Source organism: Ceratosolen solmsi, unplaced genomic scaffold, assembly GCF_000503995.2.
Source record: "Ceratosolen solmsi marchali unplaced genomic scaffold, CerSol_1.0 scaffold58, whole genome shotgun sequence".
Lineage (NCBI taxonomy): Eukaryota > Metazoa > Arthropoda > Insecta > Hymenoptera > Agaonidae > Ceratosolen > Ceratosolen solmsi.
In genome coordinates this window covers 69818-89976 of record NW_011948447.1, presented here as the reverse complement: position 1 = coordinate 89976, position 20159 = coordinate 69818, and the positions used below count along the sequence as shown (strand labels likewise).

General features: G+C 22.9%; 2 protein-coding genes across 2 annotated transcripts; both read left to right on the top strand.

The window, feature by feature from the left end:
* The first annotated feature begins 1694 nt into the window (after positions 1–1694).
* Positions 1695–5443, top strand: Rtf1 (RNA polymerase-associated protein Rtf1). Its single transcript, XM_011504619.1, has 7 exons — positions 1695–1977; positions 2626–2890; positions 3117–3521; positions 3698–3935; positions 4020–4746; positions 4967–5222; positions 5305–5443. The coding sequence occupies exons 1-7, from the start codon at positions 1897–1899 to the stop codon at positions 5409–5411; spliced, it is 2079 nt and encodes a 692-aa protein (XP_011502921.1). The 5' UTR covers positions 1695–1896; the 3' UTR covers positions 5412–5443.
* A 5096-nt stretch (positions 5444–10539) lies between these two features.
* On the top strand, positions 10540–19712 carry tsr (Cofilin/actin-depolymerizing factor homolog tsr). The gene is made up of 3 exons (XM_011504618.1): positions 10540–11035; positions 18413–18655; positions 19115–19712. The coding sequence occupies exons 1-3, from the start codon at positions 11033–11035 to the stop codon at positions 19313–19315; spliced, it is 447 nt and encodes a 148-aa protein (XP_011502920.1). The 5' UTR covers positions 10540–11032; the 3' UTR covers positions 19316–19712.
* Positions 19713–20159: the final 447 nt, after the last annotated feature.

The window sequence follows — 20159 nt, the reverse complement described above, 5'->3', positions numbered from 1 at the left end:
ATAATTATATTTAATTATAAACAAAAAATACAATTCTAAATTTCAATATTACTCCATTATCAAGAATAAATATGAAAAGCAGACCTTAGTGACAAATTTCGTTTTACGAATTTATATTCTCGACATTAAATAATTTTCATTCAATAAATTTAAAAAACATCCTTTTACTATTATTGCAAAATTTTATTATTATTTGTTTTCTTGGAAATTACATTTACTGATATTCATTGTTCTGTAAAATAATTTTATTGCATCTATAATAACACACTCCAATCCTAACCTATATTCGAAACCAGAACAAAACTAATGTTACGTCTGCTAGATACGAATATGTATTCATGTAAAAATAGAATATCGAATTTTTGTAATATAGAAAAATGATTAAATTTAAAAATTTGCGTCTACGTCAAAATAATTAAATAATTTTTAATAATCGATATTTTTTTAATTTGTTGAAAATTATCAAATTTGATTAAATCTCAATTTTTATAAATTTTCATTTTGAAATTCAAATTCATTCATTCGTCTTAAGAGTTCAAAAACATTATTTATATGTAGATATGAATTTACTCCATAATTTTTATTTCTTCTTTTTGATAGAGATATTTTTCAGAATCGTACATTAAATTCTAGTTTAATTGCAAAAACTGCATCCTTAAATTAGTAAATTTGAATGAAAAAATTTGTTTAAAACGTAAACAAAGACCGAATATTAAATTATATAAAAATGTAGTTTATATTTATATGTACAATTATACGATTATAATTTAATTATACAATATTACGATTATATTTTAAAACATATTTAATGATTTAAAATCATTTGTTAAATTAAAATTTATATTATATTTTATTTATTATTTTTTATTAGTAAAGAAATTCATATTTGTTAATGAATTAAATAACTGTGTAATATAAAAATAAAATTAAAAAAACATTTTACATTCTATTCAATGTAGTTAATTAATATCTGATAATACATAAGTTTTGTATGTCATCTCTCTAGTAACAAATTAAAAAATAAAGTTGAATTCAAAAATTTTGAAAATGTTTAATTTTGTACTACATTTTATACGTATTAAATTCTTAACAGATGATTTATTATTTTTTTTTAATAATTTGAATGTAAATTTCAATTTTTTATTTGTATTCTGTTAATATATGTTATGTGTTAAATAATACGTGTTATATAGTCATATAATATACGTTATTTATTTAATATATGTTATATTATATTCAAATTAAGATCAAATGTATCAAACTAATATAATTGAATACGCTTTTTGAAATTTGTTATAAATATGGATGTATATTTTTATATCTACTATTAAAAATGTGCTTGACCTTTAAATTTCATTATCTACAATAAAAATGATAAAATTAATTGATATTAAACTTGTTATCTAAAGATAAACATTTGATCTAAAGATAAACAATAATTTTTTTATTAAAATCTTGCGATGCTGAATAAATCATTTTATCTTTGTTAAAAAAGCTTTAAAAAGTTTAAAATAAATAATTTTTTATTATAATTGTTCAGGTTTTATCTGGTATAACTAAACTAGAAATAATATGAAAGTATATGTATGGTAGATATGCATATGGAATTTAGTATAATCACATACGCCTATTTACGAGATTCATAATTTCAGTTGAAAGTGCAAGGGAGAGGGAAAAAAGAAAGACAAGTATAACGTATGTAGACTAGCGGCAGTAGTGACCAGCAGTAACTCGATAGATTCTTATTTCTAGTATTAGCACTATTTGACATATACAAGAAATAAGTACATTTTAGATTACTAATGTTATCCGCTATTTTTCTATTATTGTTCGTCTGAGGTCGAACCTAAGAGCAAAAGTTCTCTTAATTGCCTTGCTTTAAACTGTAGATTAATAATGCCTAAAAGAAAAAGTCAGGCACTCATCGACTCAGATAGCAGTAAAAGTTCCGAGGAAAGTGGTTCCGATTTAGAAAGCGTAAGATTGTATGCCTTTAATTGTAACAGTTTTTTTGCCTACCTTCATTTTATATAATTCTACATTTATTATTCATTAGTTTTCAAATACAAACATTTAAATTTGTAATGAAGATGTCAGCAACCTAACCCTATTATTTAAAATTAATACACTTTTTAATTTATTCATTATGACAAAAAATGTAAGAAAAAATTGAATAAAAACATAATTAACTTGTTATTGATATATTTTTAAATTATTTTTAATGTTTTAAATTTTTTGAATTATTCACGCATTTACAACCCATGCAATATATAAGTATATAATATATGTGCATAAGCATCTTACTATGCAGATATTACTATAATTTTTACAAATTATATACTAACATAATTAATATAGTTAAAGTTTTTTAATTGCATTCATTATAATTTAATAATTTTATTTCATTTTCTATATAATATATAATTATAATTAAATATCAGTTAAACAATTAAAAAAATTGAATATTGTGTAATAAAAAATTTATTTATATTATATATTTTTGTATTTGAATTTGTAAACATTCAATAACATTTTTCAGTTGTACATAATGTTTTGTGAGCTATATTTTATGCTATATTTTAAATTAATCATATGAATATCATTAAAATAAAAATTTATCTTTAGGAATTATTAACATTAGCCAAAAAAAAAAAAGGAAAACCAAACAATGATGGCTCAAGTAATGAAGATAGTAGTTCAAATAAAAAAGATAACAAGGTCTTTGATTCTGAAACTTCTGATTCTGATGACGAATGGAATGCTAAGAGTGGAAAGACGAAAAAAAAAAAAATACCAACAAAACGAAATAAAAGAAAAATGACAAAGTCGAGTAGTGGAGAGAGTGAAAGTGAAAAAGAAGTATCTGAAAAATTTTCTGAACCCGAAGAAGGTAATATTTATTTTTACCTTTCAATTATTAAAGTTAATCTGCTTCAAATATATGTCAATAATTTGACATTTATTTGCTTTTTGTTTTAACAGTACTTTCAAGTTACTATATATTTAATATAAATAGTTAAATAGATAAATATATGTAGTAAATATTAGATGGTTAAAATTTAAAAAGCCACCAAGAAAAATGCAATGTTTATCGTTTAAATAATTTTATTTGATAGGTGAAGTATCAGATTCAGATATTAGTGAATCTAATTCGAGTCAAGAAGAATTTAATGATGGTTATGATGAAAAATTAATGGGTGATGCTGAAGATCAAGCAAGGCTTGCTGAAATGACTGAAAAGGAGCGAGAACAAGAAATTTTCAAACGCATTGAACAACGAGAAATTATGAGAACAAGATTTGAAATTGAAAAGAAGCTTAGAATGGCTAAGAAACAGGAATTAAAGAAACAAAAAGAATCGAAAAAGAAAGATAAAGGAAATGATGAAAGAAAAATTGACAGAACACCAGATCCCAAAGAGAGAAGCAAAGATCGTAAAAAAACGATTGAAGAAAAACAAGATAAAAAATCAAATGCTATGGCCTTATTGAAAGCACGACGTGAAGAAAAGAAAGAACGAGGTATGTTAATTTTTTATTCACTAACAGCTGTTAAACTCAGTCAATAATAAATGTTATTTGTATAATTTTTCCTTTAAACTCAAATTATTTAATTGTAATTTGGTTAAATTTCTTACACATTAAGTAAAAGTTATTTTAAAGCGTGATAATTATAATTAAATAGTTATATATTTTAGAGGAAAAAGAAAAACAACGAATAGAAGAACAAAAACAACAATCAAAAGATGAAGAAGAAGAATTGGAGAGAGATCATAAAAGTGGATCAAAAACAAAGCTTAAAGCATCTGATATTTATTCTGATGATAGTGGTTCTTCTGACAGTGCTGAAGAAGAAGACGAATCAAGTAAATTTGCTTCAAGACAAAGATCCTCTTCTAGTTCCTCAAGAGAGTCTGATTCTGATACAGATAAAAAGTAAGTATTAAAAATTTGCAACCTTTATTAATAAATAGACAATTATAGATTAATCAAATTAATCATTTAATTTATACATTTTAGGTCAGTTACTAGTGTCAAAAATAAATCTAAAAAAATTATTTATATTAGTACAAAAGAAGACTTAAATAAAATACGATTATCACGTCATAAAATGGAAAGATTTGTACATTTACCATTCTTTGAGAGAGTTGCACAGGGTTGTTTTGTTAGAATTGGTATTGGAAATAATAATGGTCGACCAGTATATAGAGTTGCAGAAATAAGTGGTGTTTGTGAAACCGCAAAAATTTACCAATTGGGTAGTACTAAAACGAACAAAGGACTTAAATTAAGGCATGGTGCTCAAGAACGTGTATTTAGGCTAGAATTTGTATCAAATCAGGAATTTACAGAATCAGAATTTTTCAAATGGAAGGAGACTTGCACTTTACAGGGTATATCAATGCCTACTTCAGATGAACTTGATCAAAAGCTAAAAGATATCAAAGAAGCGATGGTATACGAATTTAAGGAAGAAGATATTGAAAAAATTGTAAAAGAAAAATGTCGATTCAAAGGTACTCCATATAATTATGCTATGAAGAAAGCTCAGTTAATGCGGGAAAGAGATGCCGCTAATTGTAGAGGAGACGATGAAACAGCTACTCGACTTAATGTGGAGATTAGTGAATTAGAAGAACGAGCTTCAGATCTTGATAAAAAACGATCTGCCACTATTTCAAGCATATCATATATAAACGATCGCAATCGTAAGAAAAATGTAGAAGAAGCAGAAAAAGCTATTCTTGTAAGCACAATAAAAACAAAATATTTGTTTTCAAATTATAAAAAATTAATTGATTTTTAGAAAAGAAAAATAGTCCTTTTTATTATCATTATTATATGATCTATAATTAACATAAACATACATTAAAATTACTCAAAAATCTAATGAGTATTTAAAAAAAATTGTTTAATTATTGACAATTTAATTGAGTGAAAAACTTCTTTTTTCCTTATTTTTATAGGAAGAAATTAAAGCAAACAAAGGAAAAATTATAGATGACCCATTTACTCGAAGAAGTACAAGACCAAAAATGTTTTCTCAAAAAGAGGAGTCTGAACAAGAATTAGATTCCATTATTCACAGTTCTACTGAAAATTTTCCAAAGCCAGTTGTAAAAGAAAAGGATTCTGTACCAGAAGTTAAAAAGAAACACAATACAGACTTATTTAATGCACATAATTTTGATATTATGATTGATCTAGAAGTCCCTATAGCTAGTAAATACAGTACAATTATCAACTTTTTATTTCTAAATTATATATAGTCGAAAAGTTATTAATATAAACTATTCAATTGCAGATAATCCAGTTAATGTTCTCCCAAAACCTGTCAATAGTATAAAAGATTCAGGCCCTCGAAGATCTTTAAACTTAGAAGATTATAAAAAAAAACGAGGCTTAATCTAATAATTTTAAAAAATATAAGAGCGATTGAAAAACATGAATTCCGACATTAACGTAACATAACTACGGACTATTTGTTAAATAACAAATAAGATCGCGATTAAATAAAAATAATGGCAGTCAAATATTATTGCTCACTTTTTTAGTAAAACCAGCCGTTTTTGTACTCTAATCTTGCAATACAATAACCATGGAATTCAATATATTTAATATTGATTTTTTTTAATTTTAGATTGCGTTTGCGAGTTAGTTTATTATTATTACTAATATTGAGTCGAAATTTAAAATCAGAAAGCCAACCTATCTTGTATAAAAGTTTAATGGCTTTCTTTAGTTTTAATATATCTTATGTGCGAAATCACTGGTACACTATCAGGCATAATAGAAAAGAGACTATTATTATCTACTGATTGTTGTTAGATAATTTGAGATATTAGGTCTTAAATACGTACACTTACTGTTAAAATTGGTGAATTTATGTAAAATCAAATAAACAAAGATTATCAATGATTAAATATCCACAATTTCAAAATGCAGGTTGAATTATTAACTTATTCTATAATTTTAGTTTTAAAAGTGAGTCATTTAAAATCAGTATTAATACAATAACATAATTTTTGTATGTATTATAAAAAATATCTTATGTAGAACTCATTTCAAAAATAATAAATACATCTTTTTCTTTTACTTATAATATTTCTAATATATAAAATCTGCCATTGTTTATCTCAAGTAATTATAATTAATATTAAAATTTAATTATTTTTTTTTTAATTTACGATATTACATAATTTAAAGACGAGCTTTACTAATGTAATAATATAGATTATATATTAAAATCATGTGCACTTAATGCTATTAAAAAGATTTATAAAAATTATTTTTAAATTTAGTAAAAAATATATATAAGTTACATGTTTAAAGATTTTTGTGCAAACAGCTTATTTTAAGAAAATCTAAGTTTTTAAATATAATTTACAAATTGTATGCCTGCAATTTGAAAATAGATGTTTGATATTAATATAAAACATAACAATTTAAATAGAAATAAACTGTTATAATTTATGAGTGAAGTGGAACATGTCTTTATTATGTAAAAAACGATTATTGATTTTTGACATTGACTATAATGCATACTTATTTATTTTATGAGAAAAAGTTAACATTTCTTATAATTTATATTCTTTTGTAATGTTTTAATGTCTTCATAATTTTTGTTTATGTAAATCTTTAATTTTATAATACCCTAAAACAAAACATTAAATGTTAGATCAATCATTGTATATTATAATAAATTGTAAGAAAAATAACTTTCTTCGTTACAATGCCTGCGGTAGGTTTTCTAATGTATATAACATGTATATTTCGTAAAATATATACAGTAGAATTGTATGTAATTTCATAATATTTGAAATATACAATAAAAAAATTATTTCATTTCATTTGCTAATAAAATATAAATAATATTAAATGTTAAAATATCAATAGAAATTAAAGTTAGGTAATGTGTAATAATGTGATAGTTTAATTTCTAATAAACTAAACATTACGATTCAGTTAAATATTTTATATAAATCATACCATTTTTTATTCCTTTTTCAATTTTAAATCAAATTTAAATAAATATCAATGTTTTCAGTAATTAATTTATTCAACATAATTGAAGTGGGTTTAGAATAATAAAATATACAGATTTTATTATATATTGGCATATTCTATTATAATTAATATATTAATTAAACTGCTTAAACTTCTTTGACGTTGAAAGACTTTAATTTGTAATGTAGATATTTGTATGGTTGTAATTTGATTGCATCCAACATTTAACATCAACTAAGAATCGTGTCTTATTGAGTTTTGCAAATTGATTTAAAAAACTAGATGCAATATATTTATTTTAAATTTTACATTTTTTAAATAATAAGTTTTTTAAAATTATTTTTAATCGTGAAGCTCTTAACATGTATGATAATTCTAATAATTTGTACAAAGATAAATGCTATGTTCTTACGAGTACACGCCCTCTATTAGTGAAACTGATAGCTTTTTACACTACATCATTACTTTGAATGCGCCTACAATTATATGAATAAATAGTTACAAATTAGAAAATAAAAATAAGAATTTTATATTATAATCAAAATTTTTTGTTGTTTATAATATTATTTTTAACTTATTTAAAAATTTGATAATTACATTATAATAAATAAAAACATGTTTAACCATGCATGCGTTCAAATAGACACACACATAATGATAATGTTTATTAAATTGACACATATATATTTTTATTTATTTCAATAAAATATTCTATATTCAATATTCATATTCAATATAAAATAAAATAATTTAACATTCTTCTATATGTATATCTAATTAAATAAATCATAAACGGTATACCTATTAATGTAGAATTCAAATTATGTGTCATGAATATAAGATTGAACGAATTAAAATATATTTTAGTTATTTTACCATAATTTCAATGTCTACATTTAAGAATTTCCTATGTAAGTAAGGCCATAATAAATAAGTATAATAATACATTTATAGTAATAAATAATTGAAATATTCTAACAATAAATAAACTTGAAAAGAATAGTGCTACCAATATGTACATTTATTCAATGTTACATGTGAATAAATTGTCATGTATATACATATTTACATAGAAATTTAGATTTCATAGTTCATAATTTGTAAGTAAGCTAATGAAATTTTATCATTTGATTTATAAAATTTACCGATTGAACAAAATTAATATAATTCCTAATGAAAAATTCCTTATTAATAATAAATACTAATTATTACTATCATGTATTAAATCTAAATTAAGAATTTGTAAATCAAAATAGATTATTTGTTTGAATATTACATTAAAGATTATATTCATTACGATACCCATGAGCACACAAATAATTATGTACGGGTTAAAGGGGACATATTACAATAGCCATGCGCAATGTAATGTTCTGTTTATACGATACTAAGTAAACCACAGGGTGTATTATATTCTATACACATGCATATGATGTCAGATGGTTACCACTACCCATATATGGCAATTTTCTTGCATTCTTAGCCACGATTGGTTCGTATCTACCAAGTCAAGAGAGTTGATAATTTGTACCGAAACCACTGTTCTTGGTTATTATTCATTGTATTTATGTTTGATATTATATTAACGTTATTATTATTATTTTATTATTTATTTATGTTGATAAGGATATATTATTTAAACTTCTTTTGACGAGATTTACTATTTCGAATCCCAAATTCTGTTATCCGATTCTTATAAAAGCAATATAATGAATGTTAAATTACAAATAAAACAAAGATAATCATAAAATAATTTATGAATAATTTTGTACTTAATGACAAACGTAATTAGGTTAATTAGAACCATGGTTAGGATATTGTATAGATAATAAAACTAAAATAAGAAAATAAATAAGACCACAACTTTAATAATCAAACAATTGAACTACAAAATATTCTGTTATGTTTTCAATAATCAAATAGACTATTACATTATTAAATAATACTTATATTCTTATTATGTATATTTTACCCATATCAATAATGAATTACATAATATTTTTTTACATTATATTACTAATTCAATTAATAAAAGTTTATTTTAATTTTTTAAATTTTATTATATACAAAAAATATTTATTTTATGCTTACATATAAACTTATGCTTTATACTTTACATATTATATGTAAACAAATAACTTATATTATACACTTGTTTTATGAAAAAAATATAAATGACAGAAACACAACACGGTTAACTAAAGATAAATTAACGATTTCCTAAAATAAATTAATAAAGCACTGAATATATGGTGAAATTTGGTGTTATTTGTTGTAGAAATAAATCATCTCATATATTTTTTGAATATTTAATCGTTTAATAATTATTTTGTATACAAGTCTTTGTTATCAATTTTTTAATTTTTGATTGCGAAAATAAAAATATATATGTTTACCTTTTTTTTTTAATTTAATTATTTACTTTTTAGTTATTTTGTTACATTTACTTTTATGTATTTTTATTAATTTTTATTAATATATTTAATAATTTTGTGCATAAATTTGTACTTAATGAATAAAACATATGTATGTATTATTAATTAAATTTATTAAGATGAAAATAAATATAAATATAATAAAATTTAAATAATATTTTATTAACGAGAATTGGTATAACAATAGAAATTAGAAGTCGGTATATGTGGGAATCGATAAGTCTATGCATAAACAATAGGTGACTCTTTCATATATTAGATTGTAATTATATTTGATAAATATTAATTTTGTTTAAAAATTATATTTATTATATTTTTTTCTTATTTTTCGTAAATTGACCATAAATTGAATATCTTATATTTTAGTTGATATAATAATTTATGTATAGAATTAAAAATATTAAAAAAACATTTACATTTATGTTGAAAAAATTAAATTTTATATTAATTTGTTAAAATAATTCATTACAGAAGTCAATATTTTAATAAAAATTATCTTAATTCAACACATTTAAGTTCAAACAAAATAAAATAAATCAATTTAAATGTAAGCCATAAACATATATATAAGTATAAAATATCCTAAAAATATTTAAATTAGTTTCTCAAATATCATATTTATATCACATTAGACTGAAAATTAATTTTTTTATTATAAATAAACTGTCGCATATGTGGCACACATATTTTATTATTACACACATTATTCTTATTTTGAAAATTATTGTAGTGCTTAATCCAAAATAAATATGTAATTATATATTTTTACATATATAAAAGTATAGAAAAGTAAGCTATTGGTAATATAATAAACAGTTATAAATTAATTACAAAAACAGGTAAAGATGTTGAAAACGTATTTGTAGGATTAAAATAATAGAAAATTGATATAAATTTTTTTTGAAATGCACAAATTTACCAATAATTTAAAAATATATTTAATGTAATTAAAATTCATAATATGCAACATTTAAGATGCAGCCGGTATTGATGTACTGTAGTTAAAATGTCTGTCAAACATAAAATTGACTTTGATTATCCGAACTCCCATTTATGACAATCAAATTATAAAGAATGGCTTTGCGCCTGCGTTCGTATCGAATCTTCCGTTTAATATACTACATTCATCAGTTCAGTACAGTATTACACATGCAAACCGAAGCGAGATTAGTTTGCACAAGTGTAAGCGAGATGGATAGAATAGCGAGTCATAGCGAAATGGTCCGAGTTTAACCGAGAAGTTGAGGTGAGGCCAGGAACCTCCCTATTCTTTTCCGTTTGTTACATGCGTGATACGACCCCCAGTTGAACGTTTGTTCTTGCTGCTGCCGCTTTCTTTTTTCCTAATACATACTTGCAACATATGCATTAGTGTATGTGCGTATTCATACGTACTTGTAAAAATACGTATATGCGTACCTTTTCAAGCACGTAACACATAAACTGTGCAACCGTCGTTCGGTACGTTTTTCGACGACGATAAGTTCGAGAGTGCCACAGCGAAGCGAAGCAGAGTAGCAGTGCCCTTATACAGACAAGTGTATTTTGTTTCTCTCAGGATTAATAATCACTGGTCACATCCTTGAAGACATGGTAATTATATGAAACGAATAATAACTTATCGCTTTTAAGGGATACGGATTATTTTCGAGAAGCTATTCTTCGGCCTTTGTAACGTGATTGCGATCTATTTAATCTGTATTTAATAATGAGGTAGAGGAAGAATGTTTGCATTCCGTTGATAACAATTTTCCTGATGAACGATGAACGACAGATATAAAATCGAAAAATAAGTTGCCACTCGGCAATACAGTAATCTTATTTTTGTGGTTAGAAACGAACATTTTCTCTCACTCACTCACTCACTCACTCACTATCTTTGGCAAACCTGTAGAGGCGCGCCGAATGAGCCGGCAAGAGCGAAGAGGGACCACTAATGAATTCAATATAGCCAACCATTATGGATTCTATAAGAAAATTTCAAACTATTTTATTTGTCTTTAGAATCTACCTCGGTTGAATCTATATCTACATTGGCTTATCTTTATCATTTCGCGTAGGGGCAATGGAAGTTGTGAAATCAGAAAATGGACGGATGGGCAAATCATCTTGCTTTCATATTTTCTTCTTTTTAAATATACGCCTACTTTCTGGTTTAATTGTTGTTGAATTTGTTATTGATTTTCTTCAGTTAAACATTATATATTGAAACAGTGTCATTTAATGTATTAAGTACTTTTGGAACGCTATATGTGATTTGCTAATGGATGTGATAGAAGAGAAAATAGAATTTGACTAGAGGGAAAAGCTAGCAAAAACTTGTGAAAACTGTTAATAATTTGATCATTCATGTATAATGCTTATCTTTCTCTAATTGGCATGAAAGTTGCTTTTGCCTATGTCATATGCACGCCTGATAGGGAGAGTGTCCACTGTCTATGCGCGCGCGCAGTGCGTGCTTATGCGCACTGCAAGCCATACTCTGCCTGATTTCCTGTATCTCATGATTGCTACCAGCAAGAGAAAGAACGGGAAAGATAGATATGTAGAAAGTTATCATGCGAGATACTCATATTGCATATACAACTATAGAATTTAATTTTATTTAATCCAAAATATCAAAATTGTATGAAAATATTTTTATATGGTTTCTCTTCTTTGTGTCATGCTATCAATTTGTTTCAAATCTAAAAGATTATTTCAATTATTTTATAGCTTCTTAGAAAAGTAATATAATTATTTCAATAATATTACAATGTAAGTAAGTATCCTGTTTTTATATAATAAAAAACATAGTTATGTATAACAGAAATATATATACCTCAAATTTTATTCTACATTTTATTACTTTTTAAAAAGGATTCATTCACAAAATTGTACATTTTACTCTTAAAAATAAATTATTATGTTTCAAAAGGAAACTTTTTCTATTTAATTTAAATCACTAAAAATAGAAAGAAATTTATATCACTAACATTTTTACATGATTGGGGTTATTAAAGTGCTTTCTAAATTAAATCATCTTAATTGATGATAAATTTATTAAATTAAGTTCATTTAAATAATATTAACCTAATAAGGTTAATTTAAACCAAAATAATATTGTAAATAACTTTTTATATGCTCAACAGATTTTCCCTTATTTAATATTTCATATAAAGTTTAGGATTACGAAATAATCGCATCTTTGTTTATGGCATATTATACTACTGTAAAAATTACGTAGAAGAAACTTTTTGAGTAACTTTGTCCTTTTCAATTTTCTATATCTTTAGTTTAATTGAATTTGTTTTCTAGTGATATTAATTGTTGATCCATTAGTTGCATTCACTTCATCTTAATTTATAAGCAAAAATATTACAAGCAAAAGAGTTTTAAAAAACAATTATTTTCACGTTGAATAATATTATAAAATATATAATTCATATTTCAATATTTAAAAATAATATTTTAAAAGCGTATTTAAAAATATCAATGATTAATGTAGTCTATATTAACTCACGAGATAAAATCTCAATATTTAAATAAAATTATTAATAGTTGAAGAAAAAAATAATTAAGCATAACTTAAGACATATGCGAATTAGTTTTCAGAATGCAGTTTTATTAAAAAATAGTTAAATGGCGATACCAAATATTTTCTACATCTCCTTGATTCAAAGAAAATAACTCATATTCATTGCAGTATTTAACAGAAAAATCTTCTTTGTTTTATTCAAATTCACGAACAATCGTAAAATAGAAATCTATATCATAAAATAGATTTATACGGTAAAATTTATTGCAACTCGCTACTCTTGTACATGCATACAATGTATCCAGTTTCCATTTAATAATAAATTAAGGATATAATTATTTAAATGTCTCCTTCATAACGCCGGCCATTACAAGTTAAACGATTAACAATTCATATAAAAGCTTGTTTCTATGTTAATATTGTAAAATAAATAAATATATATCTTTGGATTATTTCTTTAACTAGATTATTTCGCCATTTAATTATATTTATAATAATTTGATGGCAAGTGTATATATATATATATATATAAATTAGGAAGTTTTTATTATATATTATTTTTGGCTATTCGATCTAACTCTATGAACTGCTATATTTTTAATCTACCTTCTTACCGGGCTCTCTCCAGTAGTATTTTACTTAATATTTAATATAGGGTATTTGATCATCACTATCAATAATTTGAAAATCAATTTTCTTAATTATGTTTGTATTCGTATATCGTACATAATCGTTTTAACAGAAAAAGATTAAAATTAAAAAATTTCTATGCGTGTTAAAAATTAAATATTTATAGATGTTTTATATAAACAGTCATTTTTAATAGTATTCACTTACATATGTCACCTATGTAATAAATATTTTCAAGAATTATTTGCTAGCAATCATAAGAAGTTGATAGCGTATTTTGACACTACCTTTTTCATTTGATTCTTTTCAATATAAAATGGTTAATAAAATTATGTTCTTTCTGATAGATGAATAAATTTTGTATATACGTATAATATTTTTAATTAAATTTAATCGCTTATTCATGTTTTAAATTATATGTATGTATCCATGAGTATGTATTAATTAAACGTATAATTTTAATATTCAGTGTCTAAAACAGTATTCAACATAAGAATATATTTAAATATTTGATTCTATATTTAAATTAGATAAATTATTATGAATTTATGTTTATTAAATATGTTAAAAGTATTTAGAATTCATAGAAAACATGCTTAAATTCGTTTGTTAATACATTATAAAATATTGAATTTAAACAAAAGTCTAAAAAAATTTTTTAAATTTGTTTATTAAAATTATACATTCAAATTAAAAATCTTTGTCCACTATTTTAATTTTTATAATACGAATATAAATTACAACTTTCGTATTGAAAAAATGTTTCAGCATTAATAATTAAAAAATTACATGCATTAAATTAATTTTTGTTAAAGATTTTACACAGATGATGTAATTGATGCCAAAATAAATACTCAAATCTAGTGTTTTTCGAAAAGAAAACGGCGGAAAGTGTATTGTCTAGCGTGTATACGGCATCTTGCACCGCTATTGCGTATAAAAATACATATCTTCCCACGCATGAATTCAAAGCTAAAGAAAGCTCCCAGAATCTCATTCTAAAGTTATATCTAGTGTGCTGGGTTTGATTTCTATCCGCTCTTTCGTGTTTCACGCTCTGCTTTTAGCTGCATGTTGAGGCGACGAAGACAGCAAAGATGACACTTAAGTACGAGACTTACTGAAAAAGTTCTTCCTTCTACCGGGTAAACATGGCTACTGACCTAACCAAATGAATTAGCAGTTCAAATTTCATCTCATTACAATGAAATTTCAATTGAAGGCTTGGATATAATTCGTAACTCTAATGCAAACCATGATCTATATAGGCTATATTTATACATACATTTGCCGGATTAAGGTTTCAGATTTTACAAGATTAAATTTCACTTTACGTTACCGTATATTTGGATATATATACGTATTTAAAGATGCGACGATTTCAAGACGCATAGAGTCCTATATTATTTTTTTTTTTTTTTTAGCACTTTACCCATTTTACGAATTTATCACAACATAACATTAATATAACAATACATATGGTCTGTATATAGTTAACTATTTCAGTTTATTTGATTTAGTTGCTTCAGTACATTTTAGTTAACTTTGGTATTTAAATATTAATTACATAACGATTTTAATATTTACTACAATTCTCTAAAACATGGAATCTCTATTTTGTAGCATAAATTAATTTTTCAAACATATAGTTAAAATCATATTTTATATTGTAAGCTTCGAATCACATGAAAATTCATAAAATTATTCGAATTTATTCAAACTTCTATTCAAACAAATTGTTAATTCAGTCATTCTAATAACAAGAAAAAAAATATATTTCTATTTATTTTAATATCTTACTTTATATACAAAACCTATTGAGTTATCGGACATTTTTTGCCTAGCAAACACCTACATAAAAGATATTAATATTTTTTATTGTAAATAATTAGTTATACTTTTTAATTATATTTGTCCATTAATTACATATATATGTTTTTTATTATTAAATCAAATTTTACAAGATATTGCATCTTTTTATTTTTAAAAGAGTAATATTTATAAATGATGTTAAATAAAATTTGTTAAATCAATTCTATGGTAAAATATAAGAAAATACTTTCTGTATTATTTTATGCTAACGTAAAATCTTTAATTTTGTAAATTTATATTTGATGCTTTGTTTTCAAATTAGCGATATCGTATTCAAAGCTATTTAAATCAATTTGTAACTTAATTTATATTTGGACTATTTTTAAACAAAGCAGTTATATAAATAACTCATTCTTATAAAATAAACAATATTTTTCGAATAACTGTAAGAAAAAATCTTTTTTCTTTCCATTTCTATCTAAATTTTGTTAAAACATTTTTATTAATATATGGTACGGGATTTAGCCTTCTTTTATAACCTAAAATTATACATACTATTCACTTTTTAATAATTTCTCAGATATTGCTTTTGTATAGAATAATTATTAATTAAATAAACAAACATTATTTTTATTAGTCTCAATTTACACGTAGTTTATTAACTATCGAATATAAATTCAATTTTCAAAGAATAAAAAAAATAAATACTAAATACAAATATGAAAAGTAAAATTAACTAATGTTCTATTTTGTATAAAATCAAATTATTACGTGTAGAAAAATTGACCAATTTATAATTTTTTTACTATTTTATAATAATTGAGAATAATTAAATCGATAAATAATTTTATTTATGTAACATACGTATACAATTTTTACTTATAATTATGATGATATATACATTATTTAATTTATATTAGTGACAAACAATACATCTTCAACTATCAATACAAATAAAACGTAGAGAAATTATATTATTTTAAAATTATAATACTATATAATGTATATTTTTATTTCATTTTGAATTTTAAATTAAAGTTAAATTATAAAATATTTACAATTTTTTAGAATTTTGATAATTTGCAAACGACTGAATATATATTCATATTTATTTGTATTTAAACAATTAAGTATTATGTATACAATAATATTGCTAATAAATTTATATTTTATGATTTGTGTCATCAAATTTTATTATATATGTAATTTGAAAAATACATTATTTATATATAAATCATTCATTTGTAATTATTATTACAGATAGGTTAGACAATTAGGGTTAGATTCTTTGTGGAATTCTTGAACGTTTTTAATCTTTTTTAACGGTTGGTTTTTTTGTGATAAAAATATGTTCATGAATTAATTAAAATGTTTATTGCTTTTCAAAAATTATATTTTCAAACTTAAATATTATTACTACCTAATAATTATTCAATAATTCTTTACAATAAAGCAATTTGCCCTTTTAAAATCCACAAACTTTATGAAAAATAAATGTTTTGTAATAAACATAGTTCAGATGAAGGTTTTATATTTTTGGTATTTTTAACAAATCTCTTATTCTTTGCATTACTAACTTAATTTTAATGCTAGCATTGAAGTACGTTTTCCAGTTATATTTTTATGAAATACAAAAAAAAAAAATAATATTTTTAAATCCATAAAACAAGGAATATTTCATTTTTATTAATGTTACATAATTCGATAATGAATCCTATACAGTTTTTTGTTATAAAATTTATATATATATAAACTGCATTTTATTTATAAAATAGTTATAAAAAAATTTCGCTATAATAAGTTTATAATAATTGTAAAATTGCAGTTTTATATAAAGTGTCTAATAACATTTAGTTTATAATATAAATCCAATTTTTATTAGTATACTTTTGAAAAATGTTTATTTTTTTATATATTAATTTTTCATAATGGCATTCAATTAAAGTAAAAAAGATTATTACAATATTTCTGGTAAAAAATATTTTAGAAAATCTAAGAAATAGAACATACATTTTTTATTTAAATTATAAAATGAGTTATTTGAAGGATAATAATCTCATACTACAAAAATTATGTGTTTTAAATCTTAATTTAAGAATAATAAACAATGTGCTACTTCTCTTGTAGGTGAAATAGATTTTAAAAATAATTATTTGTATAAAATATAGTTAATGTTCTTTACAAAAATACAACATATAAAAAAAAATTGTTAGATTGCATATTTGAAGAAAGCCTTAAAACAGTCGATAGATACATTACATTGCTTAGTTTCACATTCTATGAACAAAAAAATTCGAAGAATAAAAATAACAATATATGGTAACAATTTATTTACTTACAGAATTTCTAATTTTTTTAAGAATTTTAGAAATTGTATATTTTCGACTTTTAATAATGGCGCATGTATAGTATATAAATATAATTATAGTTTGTGCATAAATATCTTTATACTATAGCCATAATTTTTTTTATAGTTATGAAAACGTATAAAAATTTTAACTGTGCAAGTGTTATTATTTGAACATGAGAAATTTGTAAACTATTTAATCATAAAAATTTATTTATTTTCCACACATACAAACTACATTCATAAATCTTTACTTACATACAAACTAAATATTTTATAAATAAACAATTAAATATTACACTTTATTTTAAATATTACTCATAAATTAAGTTGATTAAGAACAAAAAGAAAAATTTAAAAGAATTTCGTTCGACTATTTGAAATTAGCATATAAACTAATGTAAAGTATTATACTTTAAATAAAAAATAGTCATGAATTCTTTGTTGCTAAAAAGCATTTTTTTGTCGGTCTTTGAATTCATAAGCAGGTTTGAAGATTTGAAATTAGTTATAAATTTCTGGAAAGTAATTGTGAATTGAATAGTTATATCAACTTGCTCCGTTCTAAATTTTCTTAAAATTCTTATTCTTTTTAAGTGTAAAAGATAGATAATAACGCGATGAATAGTTTAATAAAAGAATGTCTTTTATTATTATTTTTTAGGCATCAGGAGTAACTGTGGCGGATATTTGTAAAACGACTTACGAAGAGATAAAGAAAGATAAGAAACATCGATATGTAATCTTCTATATCAAAGACGAAAAGCAAATTGACGTAGAAGTAATTGGAGCACGTGAAGCCACCTATGATGCTTTCCTAGAAGATTTGCAAAAAAGCGGTACCGGAGAGTGTCGCTATGGACTCTTTGACTTTGAATATACTCATCAATGCCAGGGAACTTCTGAAGTATTTATTACTTTTCATAATTTTTTAATGAAAAAATAATTAAAACGACAATGTATAGAATCAAATATTTTAAATTTTTGAATTTTTTTTTAATATTTTCAAAAGACTATATTAAATTAATATATATTTATCAAATGAGAATCAATGCTATGTTTAGTTATTCAATATACATAAACAACCATGAAATGTATTTTTTATATTATATAATTGTTTTAAAAATAATCTTATATTATTTTAATAAATAAAGATATAAATATTAAAAAAATATTTGATATATAAAAAAAATTTCTAATTCAAACTTATGTAATTGAAAATAATTACCGTTTTAAAATATTAAAAAACTATATATACCAGAATTTAATAAAAAAAGGTTATTCTATTAGTTACTGTTATTTAAAATTTTTTTTATAACATATTATCATTTTCTTTTAAGAACCTCATAAATGTATTATGATATAGGCTTCCAAGAAACAAAAATTATTTTTGATGTCGTGGTGTCCAGACACAGCTAAGGTGAAGAAGAAGATGCTGTACTCTAGTTCTTTTGATGCATTGAAGAAATCTTTAGTTGGTGTGCAAAAGTATATCCAAGCGACAGATCTTTCAGAAGCCTCAGAAGAAGCAGTTGAAGAAAAACTTAGAGCCACTGATAGGAACTAAGAAAGAAAAAATATGCAACCAATTTGATAAATATAATTGATTTAAAACAAAAAGGGGCTTCGATACACAAATTCCTGATCCTTAAACAAAATATTATATAACATTCAAATGAAAGTTCGTGTTTTTACATATTTTTCACTATAAAAAATGTTTTATTTGAATATACAAAAGAATAAGATATGTCGTACGTTATAGACAGAAAATTACGCAGTCAAATTTCTCATGTTTAATATGATTTGAATATATGGTTAAAATGATGTAACAATAAGACTTTAAAAAAATATAATAACAGTGTATAATTACACAACTATTGAGCTATAGGAGAGCGAAACAATTCAATCATTTGTCATAGGCTGTATAATGTTTAAATTAAATTCATTTCATAATTATAACTTGACGCATTTGAGATTTGTTGATCTCAATGTGAATTTCCTCGTCAAACCAATTTAAAATAGTTACAGGACCTGAATCTACCAAGTACTGGAAGTGCATGCGCAATTAAAAGTAATTAAGGTAAAATAATGTATACTCTTTCAAGAATTTAAATAATGAAATCGTCCTTTTATAATTATGTAAAATATCAATCGCATATGCTACTTTTGTATGTAGTTACATAAACTTATCTTTTAATTTAACTTTTTACTTGCTCTTACCTTTCCATATTTGCTTTATTTTAATATACAAAATTATTAAAATTTTCATTTAAATATCAGATAACATAGTACTTTTGGTATAATTATTTTTAATATATTCACCATTAATAAGGCCATTTTAAATTCATCTATCATATATTTTATTCTATTTTTAGCTGGACTATTATAATTAATAATAACGTATTTTAGAA

Excerpts from the sequence above, each read along its gene's own strand:
- Rtf1 (XM_011504619.1), top strand. The coding sequence starts at position 1,897 with ATGCCTAAAAGAAAAAGTCAGGCACTCATCGACTCAGATAGCAGTAAA. Across the intron at positions 1,978-2,625 it reads GTGGTTCCGATTTAGAAAGC|GAATTATTAACATTAGCCAA; the intron begins GTAAGATTGTAT and ends ATTTATCTTTAG. Across the intron at positions 2,891-3,116 it reads ATTTTCTGAACCCGAAGAAG|GTGAAGTATCAGATTCAGAT; the intron begins GTAATATTTATT and ends TTTATTTGATAG.
- tsr (XM_011504618.1), top strand. Across the intron at positions 18,656-19,114 it reads AATGCCAGGGAACTTCTGAA|GCTTCCAAGAAACAAAAATT; the intron begins GTATTTATTACT and ends ATTATGATATAG.